Raw genomic sequence first — 18418 nt, 5'->3', positions numbered from 1 at the left:
TTGCAGTGCAGGATGGGAATCCACGTGTTGATTCAGCGGTGATTACTTCTCGATGCGATATAATGTTCCGTGACGATGAACATTTTGGGCTCTTTGCATATGGGGTAGAGGTAGCTTGCAGGGTTAATTTCATTGTTGTTGGTTGATTGGTTTTCTGCTTGGCGGGCCCCAAATGTCCAGATGTCCAGGTGTAGTTCGACGATCTTATCTCATATTTTCCCGAGGTCCAATGTAGATGAACTCCCAGCCACTCACTCTCACCCGTGATCGGATCTATATCTTGTAGAGAACATCCAACAATATTGAACTACAGTATTATTAAACATGTATGGTCATTAGAAGCGTAAAATTGATTTGACTGGCTATATCCATTCCGTTGTCAATGGAGCCCTTTTTTTGTTTTTTTTGTTTTTTTTTTTTTTGCAATCTTTTGTCTTTTTTCTCTCGAGGTCTCAAAAAGATTGCCATCATCGGCGAAGCTCATCCTCGATGCCAGTCAGAAGCGTATCTTGCTTATCATCGCTGCCAGCAGAAAACCTTGGCCCCCCGGGACACGTGGTGTCCAGGCCCAAAGTAGGCTTGTTAGCGTTCATTGTTCTTGAAATCACTCCTCACTACTGGTGAGATTCAATCTTCATTCCCTGCTCAACGCCAGTCATACCAGTGTCCTCCCCATCATCTGCATCATCACCGGCAACAACAATGCTGCGAGGGATAGTGTAACCAGGAGGCAACGGGGTGCCAGGAGTCACAGCAACAATGTTATCGTTCTCATCGACCATCTCGAAGTTGTATCGCGATAGGAGATGCGGGATGGCAGAGAGCTGAGGGCCATAGCGAGCAGTGTTATCATACAGCTCGAATAGCGGCACAGCGAGAAGTTTCATGTTCTTTGGGACGGAGAGAACCTCTATAGTGAGTTGATCGTATGTAAGCAATGTTCAACTAGGAAAACCTCATGGTGGGTTGTAACTCACTCTTCTTCGGGAGGCGAATGAAGTACAGCTTCTTGCATTCCTTGGGGCGCGTGACATGTCCAGGAAGAAACGGGTACATGAAAGTCTCGAAGTTGGGTCGCCACCATTGCGCAAGTGTGTCGCTGATTTCCCAGTCATCATTAACGCCCTCGCCGGAGAACTGAGATCCCACAGGTGCGAGGCGCTCATTCAGTCGTTTCTTGAAACCTTCAATTTCATCGTCCTCGTGGTGCAGATAATCGCCTGGCCTGAAGACAATGAGCAATGTATTTTGAATGCGCAACTAAGCCCTATTGTGTACTTACAGCTTAAAGAATGCATTGGCAATCTGGAGCATCAGCACGTGGGGGTGGTTGTGTTCGTGGCACACCAGGATTCCCTCGCAAGTCCGACGCATTCCATGGAGGCCATAGTGCTCTTCCAGGCGCTTCAGCCGTGCCAGAACCGAAGGGTCCTCTTCTGGTTGTGTCTCCTTGGTGCCGAAGGTGTAGTTTGACAGGGGGTACAGGCGGACGGTCTCCGGCTGCTGTGCAGTGAAGTCCTTGGGGACAATAGGCCTGGAAGTCGTCGCGTTAGGTTGACCCATTCGAAAACTGCATTAACAAATGGTGTATTTATTAAGATGCTTACGGAACACCGCTGGCAAAGACTTCGTCCCTCGGAGTAGTAGCCATTCTGACGAGGTAATCGACGTTGTTGTGGTCGAGAAGGGCAAGAGCTCCCCAAACTGGGTACGATGTTACCTTATCGCTTATCAGCGTTGACCGCCTTCTTAAATTCGATATCTAGAACAACACGATAACTATAACTAACGGTCAAACACTCCAGGGCTACCTATGTATGTACCTACATAGGTACTCCGTATACGGAGGATAGAGAGTATAGATCAACACTATATAGAATTAGCTATCTACTATAGCAAATTTTATCGGCATGTATTTTAATTATTGTTCATTTCTGGAAGCGAAATATATCTTCAATTGATAAACACCTCAACTCTCGCATTCATGCAGTCATCCAACCCAACACCAAACCTACTCCACATGTATACCACTCATAGCTTGGCATCGAATTCCTCATACTCGCTCAAATCCGCCACAGGAACGGGGCCAGTGCTAACGGGCAAACGTGCCTTGAAGGTCGGCACGTCGGTGATAACAACGGCCTTTTGAGCTTCGCCACTGCCATTAGCCGCACCCTGCATGTCACTACTAGAGCCAAGACCCAGCTCCTTTAATTGAGAAGCGAGTTTCTCGTCCAGCGTCTCAAGGACAGGCTCGATCTTCTGCTGTGACAGGCCCGTCTCGGTCGCCAGGAAGTTCTTCACAACAAAGATGACCTGGGACTTGTCCACCACTGCCATCTCAACCTCATCGAATGCCGTTGCGAAGCGGCCAGAATCCACGGCGAAGTCAGCGGCTTCGAAGTGCTTGGTAAGTGCTTCGATAAGGCGTGTTTTCTGTTCGGCTAGTCTGGACGCCTCAACCTGCGCACCAGACTGGGCGTTCATATGGATAGCGAGCTTAGCGCGTGTTGTCGAAGAGGGATCGATGTATTGCTGGTAGAATGCAATGAGATCCGCCTTAGTCAAGGTGCGCACATTGGCCGCGTCAGTCTCATGCTGCAGGAAATCAAAGTACTCAGATCCGACATGTGACCAGTACCGGCCAGTCTCGGAGCCTAGATTCTTAAGTTTCTCTAGACGCTTATTCACGACACTGCGCTTGTGACCCTCGAATTCTTCTTCGGGCATCTTCTCAAGGGTAGGGCCGAACTCGCGGAGGAAATTCTCAATCCGCGATTCGAGATATTGTGCCGTGCGCTCACTTTGGATGATGACCCGGTAGCCCAGGGTGGTAGCGTTGTAGCGTGCGCCGCTCCACACCACATATCCGAGCTGTTCCTTGCTGCGCAGCTGGTCGAATGCAGGTTCATCAGTCAGTTGAGCGAACAGCTGTAGCTTCGACCGCAGGACCTCATCGGAAAATAGTCCGATATAGAGGTAGTACTCAATGCAGTGATTGACGTTGGCTGGATCCTTAAGCGACCGAGGGTAGACGTAGTTGGAACCCGGCGGCAAGGTCATATTGCGGCGGAGGTACCACTGCGATGGAGGCAGCGGACGGCCCCCCAGGGTCTTCTCAATGGAGTCCGTCATACGCAGGGCGTCCTCCTTGTACAGATTTCCATGTGTCAGGACTTCGATGTGGGTTTGCTCGAGCAACTGGGGGAAGAAATTGACCACGTCAGCGCACTCAACATGCTCCAGCTCTTCAAGATACTGCTCATTGATCCAGCTACGCTCGGCAAGGAGGTAGCGAGTATAATCTCCAACCTGATAATAAGGCTGCTGGTACTCAGCGTTGCGGAATGCACGCGTCAGGCGCTCTTTGATAATGTTGAATCGATCCTGGTTGACTTCCAAGTTACGCATGGTATTGAGTACTTTGTCCAATAGAGCGGACATCTTGTCGTTGTACCCACTCACGGAAATGTCCAAGCCCAAAATGTTCGCCGAGAGATGGTAGTCCAAGCCAGCAAGCTCAGCGTCGTAGGAGTATTCATCTAGCGAATCTCGCACCAACTCGCTGTACAGCTTTGTTTTGATGAGATTGGCAGGTGTAGCCCACACCAAAGGATTGCGGAGGGTTACCTCGACAGTGGCCTTGGGCACCCAGAAACGGTCGTCCTTCTTGAACCACAGGCGCACCCGGTCGTCATGACGAATCAGTTTAGGAGTGTTGGCTGGCTGAGCAACCTCCTTCTTTTCCACCGAGAGTCTGGTCGGCACAAATTCGTTCTTGTGAGGCATGTGCAGGTTGGAAGTGCGGGTAGCCTCAGTCGACTCAAGAGCCTTCTGGAGGCCACCCAAAAACTCCTGTGGGATCTTCTCGACCTTATATTCGGTGCCATACCACTTCTCTTTCTGGTCCCATGTACCCGGGAACTCCTGGGACACAACGACTAGACGGAAGTTATCGGCCCGCAGATAGCTCAGCGCCTTCTTGATCAGGCTTGGGTCAAATCGTCGCAACAAAGACCCACTCAGCAGCCATTCGCTAGGCAGTGACTTTTGCATAACACTGCTCAAACGACTGGTGAACCGGCTAGCCGGGGTCTTCTGCTTGAACCGGAAATCGACCTCGGCAAGGTTCTTCATCTCGTCGAAGATCCATTTCTCGGGCTCGCGTTGCTTGATCATAGCGATATACTCGAAGACGACGTTTGCGACTTCCTGGTACTTCTTCAAACCTTCAGGGGTCAGGCGCACCGAAATAGTGAAAAAGGCCGACCCGGCGCAGATAGGCATGGCGCCTGCAGACAAGCCATTGGCCCACCCCTTGGCCTTGAGGTAAGAAAGAACACTGCCAGGACCTTCATGGCCAATCAGATGGCTGATATACCGGCTAGGCTGGGTGTCATGCAAATCCTCCTCATCAAGGAAGGGGAAGTACATATCCATGGATCGAGTATCCATGACCGGCTTCACGAACACCTGGGTGCACATGTCCTTCTCAGTGAAGGGTTGAACATCGTCCCAGCGGTTCTGGGCAAGGTTCTTGTTCTCAACATCGGAAAAGAGCTCGGAGACCCACTGCTCTAGCGTGTCTAGAGACTCCCGCCCCAGCACAACCAACTTCGCCCGGTTGGCCGAGTAGTGCTTCTCATAGAACCGAATGAACTCACTGCGAACTTCCAGACCACGTTTCTGAGGATCTTCTTTCAAGGTCTGCAGATTACCGGTTGAGAAGTGACTGTAGGGATGCTTAGGGTTTGAAAGCGACTTGTTCAGTTGCATCAAACGCCACAGGTCACTCTGAAGGTTCTTTTTATTTTCCGAATCCACCGCCTGCAGCTCCCGTTCTAGGGTTGACTCTAAGAAAAGTGGAGCGACAAAGAACTGGGCAAACCGATCCAATGCACCGTAAAGAGGCGACTTTCCATCTAAGCCATTCCCATTCGACACAAGGCCATTGCTATCATTTGTCTCGGCAGGGGTGTTATTTCCAGTAGATTTCGGGGCACTGGAGTCACCCGTAGCGGACACTTCGAAGAAGTAGTTTGTTTCGGTGGCGGCTGTGTAAGCATTGGACGAACCGGAGTGGGACGCTAGGTACTGGTTGTATGCATTTTCCTTGGGATACTAACAACAGAGATCCAAGTTAGCATTGACCTCGGCTGGGAAGACAGTGGTGAGTTGTTTCATTGTACCTTTTTTGTGCCCATGAACAGCAAATGCTCTACTGCATGAGCCATCCCTGGCATATCATCTTCATCGGAGAAATTACCAACATTGACATTCACGGCGGCACTAGCCTTATCGGTGTCTGGGTCATGGACTAAAAGGGCCTCAAGCTTGTTTGGCAAACGGATCACCCGATAAGAGCGATCATCAAGCTCCGGTTTCTCCAAGTTCTCTGTGATACGCTCGATTTGAGCCATGATTGGGGGTGTGGCGGTGAGGTTAGGAGGAGTGGAATGGGAGGATGAGCGGCGAGTCCAATGCACGAAAGAGAGATTCGGAAAAGGTACGGGCCGGACGGAACGAGGACAGATCACAGTGATACGTGACAACAGATCGGGATAAGGGCGGGTTGAGCTGCGAATGAGACCTTTGTGACACAGGTTTGCTGCAGAGGACCTTGGAGGCAGCATTCAGTTGCCAAGGGGAAAGGCCAATGACGTGACTGATAAGGTCAATGCACTTAGGAATTTCAGGGAGCCCAAGAATGAGAGGCGTTTATATATGTTTTGGAATATATATCGTATGTGGGATTATACACCAGATGAGGGGGATGTTGTAAAGCCAACTGAGAGAGGGATTGGCAATGTTGATCCAGCCCTGGCCGAAATACTGCCCAGATTGCTCCTGCCGAGGCGGTGATAGGCCCTGGCAGCCCTAACAAGCGCCCTTATCATCTAACGGTAGCGTATTTTTATCCAAGGCAGACCTGTGTCTGCCAGAATTGGACTTATAAAAATATATATTTCCCATTAATCATATTAGCTACATACATGTCAGGGATCTTGACTGGTCCCATGTCGAGGCTCTTGCTTCCTTCCCCCCGCAGCTCGGCTGGTCAAACCACATGTGTTAGTGGACACTGCCCCCACCATTATATTAACACATGTACTTTGGAGAGCCGGGCGCTTAGCAATTGGCTGCACAGAGGTTCAGGTTGATGCTAGTATTCGAATTGCAGTTCTTAGTCTGGCTACCACCAGGGTTGACTCCTTGCGCCCAGCAGATCTTTGAGCAAGTGGTGTCTGTGGGCCGCACGACAATTGTCTTGCCGGAGAAAGGGTCGCCGAAGACATCTGACAGATCGTACCAGACTGTACCAGGGTCGAGAGTGTAGGCAAAGTTGGTTTGGGGGCTGCCGCTGTACAGACCGTTGTCGACAGTGGTGATCTTTAGCGAGATGCCACCTGAGGCACTATCGTGGTGTAATGCTTCGCTGTAGCTGCCGCCTGCTGGGATGGTTTGCTTGGGGCCAATACTGCCACCAACGGACCACAAATAGACTGGGAAGTTGCAATGATTGGTTACGACAGCGTTACCAACGGCGCTGGCAAGAGGTGCCAGAGCGGCAACAGAGGCAATGACTGCAGTAGAGAAGTGCATTTTGGTAGGCAGATTGATTATGTTCGTTTGAGGTCAAGTAATGAACTCTGGTTGAAGTGGTGAGAATATCTTTCTTGGGTAGAATTCGAGGCCCTTTATATAGTTTCCCTGCTGGTAGATGGAGCATCGAATTTCCAGCCTATACCTGATCCCCTTGAACAAAATTATAGACTCGATCCCCAAAACAGGATTACTAGTGGACGGCATGATGGTATGCCTACCAACTCCAAGACATCACATGAAGTCCTAGCCATTCGGGCAGCGGTCAGGCCATCACAGGACCTGGAGTAGGAATGGTTCACAGAATCTCACAAAATCCCCGCATCGCACGGTCAAAAAAGTTTTTTTTTCTCTCGATTGAGGTCAGTGAAGACACGAGAAACAAAATAATACGATGTCTCAGAGCGCTCCGAGTCGATTGTGGTGCATTGCCAAGTGTGGAGAGAAAAAGAAGAAAGGATCTTCCTTGTATAACTTTGGAAGTGATCATAGCCGTGTTGTTCCACAGCATAGTTTTCTGGGGTAAAAGGTGAGACATTGTTACATCCCAGGGACGGTATGCAGATCAACGCCACGCTAAGAAAGTAACTATACGATGTACATGTACCCAGAGTGACTAGAAATCAGCTCATACTCGCTTCTTTGTCATGACCACTAAAACCTCGAGGTATGGTTGGTGTTGTGTCACAACGGTGAAGTCCCAAATGTCTCAAATCTCAAATTCAAATACTGGGCTAATATCACTCTTGAAGAAGACCCTCCAGGGCTGAGGTCTCTCACATGACATCTTCCTAGCATTCCCATTCCTTAGTGGTGGATGATACGAAGGTATTAGAGCCGACAAAGATCGAATAGAGAAATGTCACTTTATTTTCCCCTGACCTATTTTTATAAGCGGGGAATTCCCACACGGTTAAGCAAATATAAGCAACATAGTAAACTAGCAAGATAGGTTCATGTCATTAACTAGGGCATGAAAAGGGAATTCTGCGATAATAGACCGCATAAGTCCGTGCACATCTGAGATTCTACGCATTCGCCCGCCCTCGAAGTCAGGAATCAGCAAAAAAAATCAAGAATCTTCTTCCGATTCCTCCTCCCCGTCCGCACGCTCGGAGATCCACTTATACACTTCCTCCTTATGCTCGTCAAGCATCTCGTTCAGATTGGTCTTCGGGGAATGAACCAGCTGTCCGTAGCGTTTAGAAGGCCGTCGGTCCAGAGCAGTCCAAACACCGTGAGAGTGTGAGACGAATACGAGGGAGTTCTAAAATGAGGATCGTGTTAGTAAAAGATATCATTGATAATTTGTGAGTAACTTACCTCGCGGTACCACTTAGATAGCCAAGTCTGCGTGTGAGATGCGATCGCGCGGACTGGGTGCTCTGACACGAAGGAGACCACGCCATTAACACGCTTGTAAAGGTTTTCTACTCAGTTATTAGCAAAGCTGTACAGCCTGGTACTCGGTTGGCCTGAACATACCCCTGTTGATCAGCAAGTTCGCCACGCCTAAGAAAGCGTTGCCGACGCCGAGCAGGAAAATATCGGTTGCCTGGTTCGCACTTGGATAACTTGTCAGCTTAATGATAACAAATGTTCTTGGCCGGCCACAGCTTACTCAATGTAATTGTCCCACAAGTATCCGGCAAGTTCCTCGGTGGCAGATGGACGGTCATTGTCCTCTGCCTCGTATCGACCGGCAGGCTAAAACCACCCAGATTAGTTGAAGGCCTATAGAAAGGAGTGCACAACTAGAATTACCTCTTCCCGAGATATGTGCTTGGGAACGTTGACATCGATCACTGCGTAACCCTTGCCCACGATCCATTTAACATACTCCGTGAGCGAATCAGCCTGTTCTTATGTTAGCAGACAATCTCAATCAATCATCTTAGGTCACGTACCATCCAAACATTGTGCGCTTCCAACTTATTGGTCACGGGATGAGCTTGTCCCACAATCTCAGGTCTAGATACTGTCAGTTATACGTTTTGGGGCTTAGTATCGGAATACTCACGGATCGTGGAAGATGACAATAAGCGGCACATTTTGGTGATAGTTTGGGCTGCCATATAGTGAGCTCCAGGATAGAATTTCGAGATCTAGTGGTGTAACTTACCTTGCCAAGACTTGTTTGTCAAATGACTTGGAAATGCTAGTGCGATAAATGTGCAGCGGAGTGAGCTTACAGCTTTCATAAAGTTTGTTTGACTGGTAAACGCGGAGAACATCTACAATATGATCAGTTCTGTTCAGTGGGAAGTACTTTATAATTCTTACCGTGAAGACGATCCGCGAAGACTGGGTGAGTAGATGTTTTGGGGTATAGGCGACTCCAATACTGGGATTGGATGCTCCTCACCCGGCGGACCGCTGCGACCGCAGAGTCCGTCGGAGAACTGCTCAGCATACGGTCCGGAGGTTCCCCCATAAGGGTCTTAGTTACAGCCAACGCCGACTTCGAGATAGACTTGAAGTTGTATCCACCCTGTTTCAATGTCAGATCAAGCAAACAACAATTTGGAGAGGCAATCCACGAACCTCTAAGCAGACAGCGACCTTTCCATTGGCCAAAGTCATGAGCATGTGGGTCATTTGGGCATAACAAGCTGGCGAGACAAAGCAGCCACCCAGTACATCACCAGCGGCAGCATCGAACCCAGCAGCAACTGTTGCGATCAATAACTTAATACCTAAGAAAAGCAGAGGGCATTCTCACCAATCACCAAGTCAGGATCGAATTCTTGGGCGATAGGCATCACCACTTCCTGGAAGGCGAACATGTAGTCGCCATCACCCATACCCTGGTCGGGCCATGGAATATTGACGTTTCTGAGAAGCATGAGCCTTTGGTCATTTCAGGTGCATGAAGTTAAACTCACTTTCCAACTCCAGCGCCTGAGCCACAGTGATCCCAGTCTCCCGCAGGTCCTCCTGGGTAAAAACGACCATCTTGGTAGACATGCAAAGAAATGTAAAGGACATTAGGGTCATCGTAAAATGCTTTCTGGATGCCGTTTCCTATGATGTGTGAGCCTGAATCGTTTTAGAATGCCGCGCTAAATATTAAGCATACCATGGTGAACATCCCTAATACAAGTCAGTATACTGCTGCAGTGGCCAAATGGTGATGTGGGGTACTGACCAGTCAAGAATCATGATCTTCCGGCATGCGTCACCTAATCTATTTTGACAAACGCGTGCTGCAACACACACATTGTTAAATAGACAGAATCCCATCGCAGCATCATCCTCGGCATGATGGCCAGGTGGGCGAATGACGGCTATGGCATTTCTCACCTGACGCTGGGCGACAGCCAAGCACGTCTCAATAGCGCCTCCAGTAGACAAAATAGCCGAAGCGAAGGTCAGATTGTTAAAATAGATGGAGTCGCGATCTTTCTCCAGCTGAATAAGCACCTCGTTAGGCAGATCTATTCATCAAGTCAGTGAATCTACCAAGACCAGCTTTTCCGGTGGTAGCAAAGATATACCTGTCGTGCTTCGAACAAATGCATAGTGGGCGTCATTATGGATGAGAGTAACTTCCTCCTCGGTTGCATTGCGAGCGTGGATTCGTTGCAAGGTTTTAGGCGCCAAAGGTCGACACGATTCTGGATCGTCAACAAGACCGGCGCGACATAACTCCTTGTAAATGTAGTAAATTCGTCTGGGGTCCTCTGGATGCACGTCACTCTGTGGACGAACCTCACAGTGATAACGCATTCGATGATCATAACAAAGTCCTGTGGCAAGCGATGCCAGTGGAAGACCCGCTTTGGCCATGACCTCATCATCAGACCAGTCAGAATCAGGCTCAACTAGGCTATCACGCTTTAACTGTTCGGCAGCAGAACTATCACCATCACTAGTTCTGGTTAAACGTTCAGGAGGGGCCATTCCAGTGGATGCGATGGTCTCCTGGGGCTGAGATTGCTCAGAGCCGGGTGACAGGGATGCAGGAACCGATTGGGGAATGGAAGAAGGAGCGAGATTTGTGATGGGATGTTTGCTGAGATGTTTGGGCAGGGGAACTTCAGTCAAAGATGGGTTTGCACTCAAGTTAGAGAAGGTATGTGAATCACCCATAACTGTATCCTCGTCCTCCTCCATCATGAAAGGGGAAACCACTGGAAGCCCTTTGATTAAATTCAAGCTTGGCCCTTATTGGCTCATTACCAAGCACTGCCACAACAGGGATGGTAAGCTTGTGTGGCAATCTTAGAGCTTGATATCGAACTAATAGTGATTCGGTTGATGCTTCTGGTCCACACTGGTCGAATGTACCTTGCACAGCAGAGTGTGAAATAGATCAATCGGTCAAATGTTCCAGTTGTTGGACAAATATTTGATTTGCACCAAAGGTTACAGGAATGTCTCAAGGCGTGATTTGTGCAAGCATACAGTGGTATACAATCGTCTCCTGTCGTAGATTGGACTGGCACTGCAATTCACCTGTAATGTAATGAACCAAGAGTGATCTTCAAATGAATAATTTCTAGAAAGTCATGCAATTGCAGACCTTGATGTAGTGAGTGGAAATGAAGAACAAAATAACCAAGTCCACCGAGTGACAATGGGAATGGATCAATGTGCATGTTGGATCCCTTTTGGGCCAGTCTTTCTTATTGCCAGACATTATTATGCCCACCGCTAAACTGACCGCCGCTAGGAATGGATTAGCGTGATGCATTATAATTGGCGGTGAGCATTTAGTATGTGCTGACTTATCAACCTCCACGGTTTAGAGGGCTTATCATCTATGGATGTTTTAAAAAGGTTTCCAAGTATATAAAGGAGGATGAACTTGTTTGATTTTCAATGAAAATAAGACATAGATAAAAGTCTATTGACTTGAATGTAGTCGCAGGTGATTTTTTGATAATATCGAATATCTACATGAACAGTCGCTTATGCGGGCTCTCTGTACCTGACGATCTAGATGTTGAGTTTGGTTCGAGATGATATTAGAGAAATACATATACATAGATACCAATAAGATGCTTTCTGGATATCTTCTCTAGATACATATTTTTAAATATTTTTTCCCTTCCCAATGTATAGCCAGAAGGATGATGATAGACCGCAGACTGCAAACTCTTCCTACAAAACGATATTTCCATGTACATGGATGCGATGTACCTACATTATGTATGCAGGTAGATCATTTCGTAAGACATAAGACATACCTAAATGCCTACCTACAACATATACTTGCCAAATTCGAGGCTTTCCATGCTTATTGATTGAAAGACTGTGAGAAAGTGGAGAAATGCCTCAAGATGGATTGTAAATCCATGCGTAGAGATGTAATGCTCTTCTAACCAAAAGGAGTTTATAGTATGTACAGCCTACAACAAATTCAAGAAGATTTGAATTGGAAATGTTTCGTTTCATTAAATGACGTTATCATCTTGTTTTTTTCTGCAAGGTGGAGCTCTCATGCACCCATATTCGTAGGCTGTGCAACAAGGAGCCCAGCACCTTAAAGAACACTTCTGACCCCAGGACGCTGTCCTGATTCCTACTGGCTATCAACACCGGCAATGTAGGAGATGAGGTCAACAACACGGCGGGAGTAACCCCACTCGTTGTCGTACCAGGAGACAAGCTTGATGAAGTTGGCGTTAAGGGCGATACCAGCCTTGGCATCGAAGATGGAGGAGCGCTCATCACCGTTAAGATCAGTGGAGACAACCTCGTCCTCAGTGTAGCCGAGGATTCCTAAGATATCTTGTTAATATGCTGTACAGGTAGAATTTGATTGGAAAAGGAAAAAAAAAAGGAAAAAAAACTCACCCTTGAGCTCGCCGTTCTCGGAAGCGGCCTTGACGACGGCCTTGATCTCCTCGTAAGTGGCACCCTTCTCGATGCGGCAGGTAAGATCGACAACGGAGACGTTGGCGGTGGGGACACGCATGGCCATACCAGTGAGCTTGCCGTTGAGCTCGGGGATAACCTTACCGACAGCCTTGGCGGCACCGGTGGAGGAGGGGATAATGTTCTGGGCCGCAGTACGGCCACCACGCCAGTCCTTGGAGGAAGGAGCATCGACGGTCTTCTGGGTGGCGGTGTAGGAGTGGACGGTGGTCATGAGACCCTCAACGATGCCGAAGTTATCGTTGATGACCTTGGCGAGAGGAGCCAAGCAGTTGGTAGTGCAAGAGGCGTTGGAGAGGACCTCGACGTCCTTGGTGTAGCTCTTGTTGTTGACACCCATGACGAACATGGGGGCATCGGCGGAGGGAGCGGAGATGATGACCTTCTTGGCACCACCCTTCAAGTGGGCAGAGGCCTTCTCCTTGGTGGTGAAGACACCGGTGGACTCGACAATGTAGGCGGCACCGGCCTTGCCCCAGGGGATGGCAGCGGGGTCACGCTCAGCGAAGAAGGTGACCTTCTTGCCATTGACAATGAGACCATCATCGGCAGCCTGGACATCGCCCTTGAACTGACCGTGGGTGGAGTCATACTTGAGCATGTAGGCCTACGTCACGGATTGGAAGGTTAATACCAGGATATAGAACTGGTTGATTTGAAGAAAACATACTGCGTAGTGAGTCTCAATGAAGGGGTCGTTGACAGCGACAACCTCAATATCGGGGTTGTTGATACTATAGATATGGGTTAGAATAAATTCTCGGGTCTTTTTTTTTTTCGTCTTCTTCCGGTGTGCAACTTACGCATTGCGGAAGACCTGTGATGTTGTTAGTATCTGTAACTGAAAGTGTCAAGCTGAAGATAATGACTTACAATGCGGCCAATACGACCGAAACCGTTGATACCGACTTGGACAACCATGATTGCGGTTTACTAGAAGCTGTTAGCTCTCTGTGGAGAGATAGAGAGATAGAGAGCTGGATGATAAGGGAATGATCAAACTTACTGTAATAGTGAAGTAATTGAAGAAGGAGGAATTGAGGATGGAGAAGAGAAGAGGGAAGAAGAAAAAAAAAAAGATCTGGGGGAGGGGGATTAATGAATGCAGGACTGACGCAATGGACAGATCACACCCCTCACCGAACAGACGGACGGGGACTGTCATGGACTCTCACGGACTCTACGCTACAAAGTTCTCGGATTGAACTAGATTTCCCGACTGTTGCCGCTTGTACATCTGCCCAGCAACCATTTCCGGTTTCATACACCGGGCAAAGCAGGAAGAGTCACGATATTGGGGCCTTGCTCTGCCCCTCGGTAGCTCCCGTCTACCAATAGGAATGCAGCAATCCCCAATACTCTTCGGGTTCTTGTTACTTTTCGGAGCTTTCTCTAGAATACTTTGCCTATTCGGAGCCTACTCGGGTACAAGGGAGTTAATCACGATAATCTTAGGTACAAATTTGAAGAGATTCCCGAGGTGGTTTGAAGTTATGACGCTGTTTCAGTTTGGAGGGGCAAAATATGGATGATGCTATGACTGAGGGGCAAAACATACCAAAAGTACATATGGATATATGTATAGCAAGAAATGATCCAGTTAAACTCACGGAATTAAATAGGATTTATATTTGATTATTTCTGACTTCTAAATGCTCTGTTTTCCACTTATGCGGGCCATCAAACCCCTGCGGTGGACGGATCGAGTATGGAGGATATAACGTGGTGGCTCCCCGCCCTAAAAGGAGTCACCGGTAACAACAACACATGGGGCCACGGGATCAGACAGATTTTTTTGATTTGTTTTGATTTGTAAAGAATCTATCTGAGCTTGGAGCTTTTTGAGGGGTTTAAACCACTGGGGTCCCCAATATCTGTCAACAATCCCCTTTGGTCTATCAACACAAAATGAGACCCTACAATCTGGATAACCCCTGCAGCCATGCTAACTGTGAAACTTCATCAGGCCATATCGACATGCAACTCGGAGCCGATATACTAATCGCGCGGATCTCCAGGTGTCATGAACGTCCTTTTGTACAGGATTTAGATCGTACAATATAAAGGGGAAATGGCATGACCAAAGGGGGGATTCACAAAAGATTAACAATATAGTCCAGACCTTATCCAGAAAAGGAGGGTCCGAGCTTGATAAGAATGAATTATGGATTATGATACAATGGGGGAGAAATGAACAGTGTGCTATAATTCAAATTGGCCATCGAATACCCATATAGGTAAGGGAGGATGAGCAAAACAATGACCTAGAGCGAAACAGGCATGTGCATTTATTCCTCCTTGACACCACCACGCCAGTTCTTCTCGGCAGCCTCAATAGAGGCCTTGTCACTCTTAGGTCCACCCTGGGACATGAAGCCACCGGCAGCCTTGAAGGGACGAGCGAGATCACCAGTAGCGGGCTTTCCGAAGACGTGAATCTTAGCCAGGTTGGACTCGAAGGCACCCTTGAGGGGGATGATGGATTGGATAAGGAGGGGGTTGGTGTACTGCATGTACAGGTGCATCACACCCATCATGCCGACACCCATGAGCTGACTACGGAGCTGCTGGCGCAGCTGAGCCTTATCGTAGTCCATGTTGGTGGTGGTAACGGGCTTGGGCTCCTCGGTGCTACCCATCGCGGCGGGCTCAACATACTTGAGGGTTGTCATGTCTGTGGATATCGCGGGTTAGTTTTTGTTTGTGAAGAGAGCGCGTGACCAGAGAGTATCAGGGTCGACATACCCTTCTTTTTGTTGATCTGATACTGGGTGTACAAATGGACAGCCAGGATGAGGACATTGGACAAGATGTAGCATCCGCGCACGAGCATCAGGACTTGAGGATCGTCAAAGGGAACCTTCTTGGACAGCTGCATCATCACCAAGATGATGGCGAGGTTGGTACTGTGCGACAATTGTGAGTTTCTATAGAGATAATCAAAATCGAGAAGTTGTCATACATTTGAGCAGACACCATTTTGCCGGATACTTTTCGATATGGGGAAATCGTTAAATCGTTGAGTATGGAGGAATACAACGCGAACAAAACTTCAAACTCGCGGGCCACCTGGCATTTCTGGAAGGTCAGGGAGCGGGAAGAACAATTCTCCCGACACTATCTATCCGCCACCTGTTGTCTGCCTGAGGCAGTCTAGTTTGCCACCTGGTATATTAGGCTGTAATATCATGTGACTTCCCCCACTGCTGGTCATAGCTGGTAACTGTGATGGTCCAGCTTCAAACCAGACCAGCTTATTTTGCAAAACGTCAGCCACCACCACATCAGTGGACTTCCATTTTGACTTGAAGTTGTACAATGGTCTGGATTATGGCAAACACAGGAGTTTCATATATGAATCCTAGCCATAGATGATGAAGACATCCATGACACCCAGACAACTGAAGGTGTACTGGCTTCCATCATGATCTCCTCACATGCCAAAAAACTAATCATGACTCACCTCTATTTTTGAGAAAGAGAAAAAGGATTGAAAATCCCCCTACAGCAACTGATTTTTAGATTATCCAAATGACCCTACAGGTGGCCATATATACAGGCAAGAAACCCCAACGCCGTGAGAAAGGACGGTTCCCTTTTGGGACTAGCGCCAAGTGTCTTTTTGGCACAGCCGGCGCCTGGCACATTCTGACTTCTCCATCCATCAACAACGCGCGTATCTTCCGCACTCTGAATCGTCTCCACATCCACACCACTGCCAAATCGTATTGATTTCTGTTTCTATCTGCTACATCCACCTCTGCGACCGTCTTCGCACATTTATTTCGCAATGCCTGGCGGAAAGGGAAAGTCTATCGGTGGAAAGGGCGGAAAGGGTGATGCTGCGGGGAAGGCCCAGAAATCCCACAGCGCAAAGGCTGGTCTGCAGGTTAGTGGGATCACGACTTGTTTAATTGCTGGGTTAGGGATCAACTTGTCTGAGAGTGGTAATGCGATACGAGTGATGAGTTACTCGATAAAACTGCCCCTCAAGAGACGCGTCGACTCTGTCCCTCGTTGCTGCTTGATAAGGGGCGGTTTCTTTCGACATCTCTGGAACTCATACCATGATATCGCATGCCTTCTCTCTCCACCATGTTTACCTCCAATCACCGGCTATCTAATATAACGCGACTGCTAACACAAATTTAATCTCAAGTTCCCCTGTGGTCGTGTCAAGCGTTTCTTGAAGAACAACACTCAAAACAAGATGCGTGTCGGTGCTAAGGGTATTCTATGTCCCTTGAGCTGATCACTCGAACAACCCGTCACTGACATTGATTTTCTTCTCTAGCTGCCGTCTACGTGACCGCTGTTCTTGAGTACCTGACTGCCGAAGTTCTCGAACTGGCCGGTAACGCCGCTAAGGATCTCAAGGTCAAGCGTATTACACCTCGCCACCTCCAGCTCGCTATCCGTGGTGATGAAGAATTGGACACCCTCATTCGCGCAACCATCGCCTTTGGTGGTGTCCTGCCCCGCATCAACCGTGCGTTGCTCCTGAAGGTCGAGCAAAAGAAGAAGGGTGGCAAGATCGAGCTTTAAATCAACATCTGAAAAGTTCCGAAAAGATGCGCTGTGACCGCGGGAGATACTGTCAAGACCTTAACACCTTGGCTCCTAAACATACGACCAATCCCGGCCGCCCTTATTTTTTCAGTCTTCTCGTCTTTGTTCTTCACGGCGCTCTACTTTGATGTATTTTTTTTTTTCTGATATTCCCCGGTCTTTGCTTTCAATCGTGTTTCTTTTCATTTCGAGTTCATAGGGCGCTGTAATGGGAAAATGGGGATATCCTGGTAGTGGGAATTTTACTGATTCGACGTGCTTCACTTCATTCACTACGTGTACTATGTAGTAATTGTATGATTATTGATTTGTATAATTCCCGCACAATAGAAGTCCCTCTCAGTCTAGAATTCCCGAACTCACGCTTTCTTGATTGGGCCGAATGTCCATATCACATTCCTGACGAGTCAAACATTTCATGTCAGCATACTTGAATACCGACCTAGGTACTTTGAAGACCTTGCATATAAAATCGGGATCTTGGCTCCACGGAGGATCGACAGGGACAAACATGCATAACTCGGGGGATAAACAACACGATGGCATCCGTATCATTTGTTCCTAATATATATATTTTGCGTTTGTCCACTATATTAGATGACTTACTAGAAGTGAAGTTCGTCTCGATCTGTATTATTGGAAATTCCATCAATTAAGAACTAGATGTGAAGTGTAGAGATTCTATTGCCGGGATATTTACACGCAGCCATTATCTACTGGTAAGATAGAATGTAGAAGGTACATGGATTGAACTGTGAGAATCTGAATACAAAGGCAAAGGCAATGGAAAAAAAAAGGATCCCTAGACTGCAAGATACCAGACATAAAGAGGGATTAGAGCCCTCCAGAATGGAAATGTATCAACAACACTGATACAGGAATGCAAAAGATGCATTCATACTGCACAAAGTAGATCTGTAGAATCGGCACAATCGAAGGCAACAGAATCACAATATGGCTATGCTTCCTTGGGGGAGAAAAAGCCAGAGTTGTGGATTCACCCTGATCACCATCGATTCGAGAGGACATCAGGTCAAAGGGGAAATCAGCCAAAGAACGCGGAAAAGAAGGCAAAAAAAAAGTAAAGTAAAAGAAACATGTCACAACCGTCTTATCTAGACAAACCGAACATGAATTTCCCTGAAAGATTAGGAGAAAGCGGTTGTCGGGATAAAACGGGCCAGAAACATTAAAACGGATGCGAGTCACCCCATGTACAAACTAAAACAGACAAGAATATGCAAAATGCTGGTGTTGTCGTTTCTTCTGCCATGGGCAAAAGGTCTTTTGTGTCATTCTTCGTATGCATCCCAACCAGGAAGGCTTTCGGGGTCGTGGAGTTCGTTCCGACACAGCATAAATA

The 18418-nt window shown here is 47.9% G+C and overlaps 7 protein-coding genes across 7 annotated transcripts; 1 reads left to right on the top strand and 6 right to left on the bottom strand.

Annotated features, from left to right (window-relative positions):
- Positions 1–614: 614 nt before the first annotated feature.
- Positions 615–1651, bottom strand: N7479_005156 (cleavage and polyadenylation specificity factor subunit 5; the record flags this gene model as incomplete). The annotated part of the gene is made up of 4 exons (XM_057252853.1): positions 615–910; positions 978–1225; positions 1283–1534; positions 1608–1651. The coding sequence occupies 4 exons, from the start codon at positions 1649–1651 to the stop codon at positions 615–617; spliced, it is 840 nt and encodes a 279-aa protein (XP_057106715.1).
- Positions 1652–2031: 380 nt separating this feature from the next.
- N7479_005155 (uncharacterized protein) lies at positions 2032–5633 on the bottom strand (the record flags this gene model as incomplete). Its single annotated transcript, XM_057252852.1, has 2 exons — positions 2032–5121; positions 5190–5633. 2 exons carry the CDS (start codon positions 5631–5633, stop codon positions 2032–2034), a joined length of 3534 nt encoding a protein of 1177 aa, XP_057106714.1.
- A 496-nt stretch (positions 5634–6129) lies between these two features.
- On the bottom strand, positions 6130–6603 carry N7479_005154 (putative BYS1 domain protein; the record flags this gene model as incomplete). Its single annotated transcript, XM_057252851.1, has 1 exon — positions 6130–6603. One exon carries the CDS (start codon positions 6601–6603, stop codon positions 6130–6132), a length of 474 nt encoding a protein of 157 aa, XP_057106713.1.
- Positions 6604–7675: 1072 nt separating this feature from the next.
- On the bottom strand, positions 7676–10719 carry hdaA (histone deacetylase hdaA; the record flags this gene model as incomplete). The annotated part of the gene is made up of 15 exons (XM_057252850.1): positions 7676–7870; positions 7927–8033; positions 8089–8168; positions 8225–8310; positions 8368–8460; positions 8511–8574; positions 8624–8671; positions 8726–8837; positions 8887–9094; positions 9148–9275; positions 9326–9438; positions 9489–9627; positions 9683–9696; positions 9752–10040; positions 10101–10719. The coding sequence occupies 15 exons, from the start codon at positions 10717–10719 to the stop codon at positions 7676–7678; spliced, it is 2295 nt and encodes a 764-aa protein (XP_057106712.1).
- Positions 10720–12130: 1411 nt separating this feature from the next.
- Positions 12131–13407, bottom strand: gpdA (glyceraldehyde 3-phosphate dehydrogenase GpdA; the record flags this gene model as incomplete). Its single annotated transcript, XM_057252849.1, has 5 exons — positions 12131–12330; positions 12406–13093; positions 13157–13220; positions 13290–13303; positions 13360–13407. The coding sequence occupies 5 exons, from the start codon at positions 13405–13407 to the stop codon at positions 12131–12133; spliced, it is 1014 nt and encodes a 337-aa protein (XP_057106711.1).
- Positions 13408–14774: 1367 nt separating this feature from the next.
- Positions 14775–15465, bottom strand: N7479_005151 (PHO88 family protein; the record flags this gene model as incomplete). The annotated part of the gene is made up of 3 exons (XM_057252848.1): positions 14775–15160; positions 15232–15392; positions 15449–15465. The coding sequence occupies 3 exons, from the start codon at positions 15463–15465 to the stop codon at positions 14775–14777; spliced, it is 564 nt and encodes a 187-aa protein (XP_057106710.1).
- Positions 15466–16276: 811 nt separating this feature from the next.
- Positions 16277–17031, top strand: htz1 (histone H2AZ; the record flags this gene model as incomplete). The annotated part of the gene is made up of 3 exons (XM_057252847.1): positions 16277–16375; positions 16646–16715; positions 16781–17031. The coding sequence occupies 3 exons, from the start codon at positions 16277–16279 to the stop codon at positions 17029–17031; spliced, it is 420 nt and encodes a 139-aa protein (XP_057106709.1).
- Between the last annotated feature and the right edge of the window lie 1387 nt (positions 17032–18418).

This window comes from Penicillium vulpinum (genome assembly GCF_028829585.1).
Source record: "Penicillium vulpinum strain IBT 29486 chromosome Unknown utg000003l_segment0_segment0, whole genome shotgun sequence".
Lineage (NCBI taxonomy): Eukaryota > Fungi > Ascomycota > Eurotiomycetes > Eurotiales > Aspergillaceae > Penicillium > Penicillium vulpinum.
This window is presented reverse-complemented; position numbering and strand designations above follow the sequence as displayed.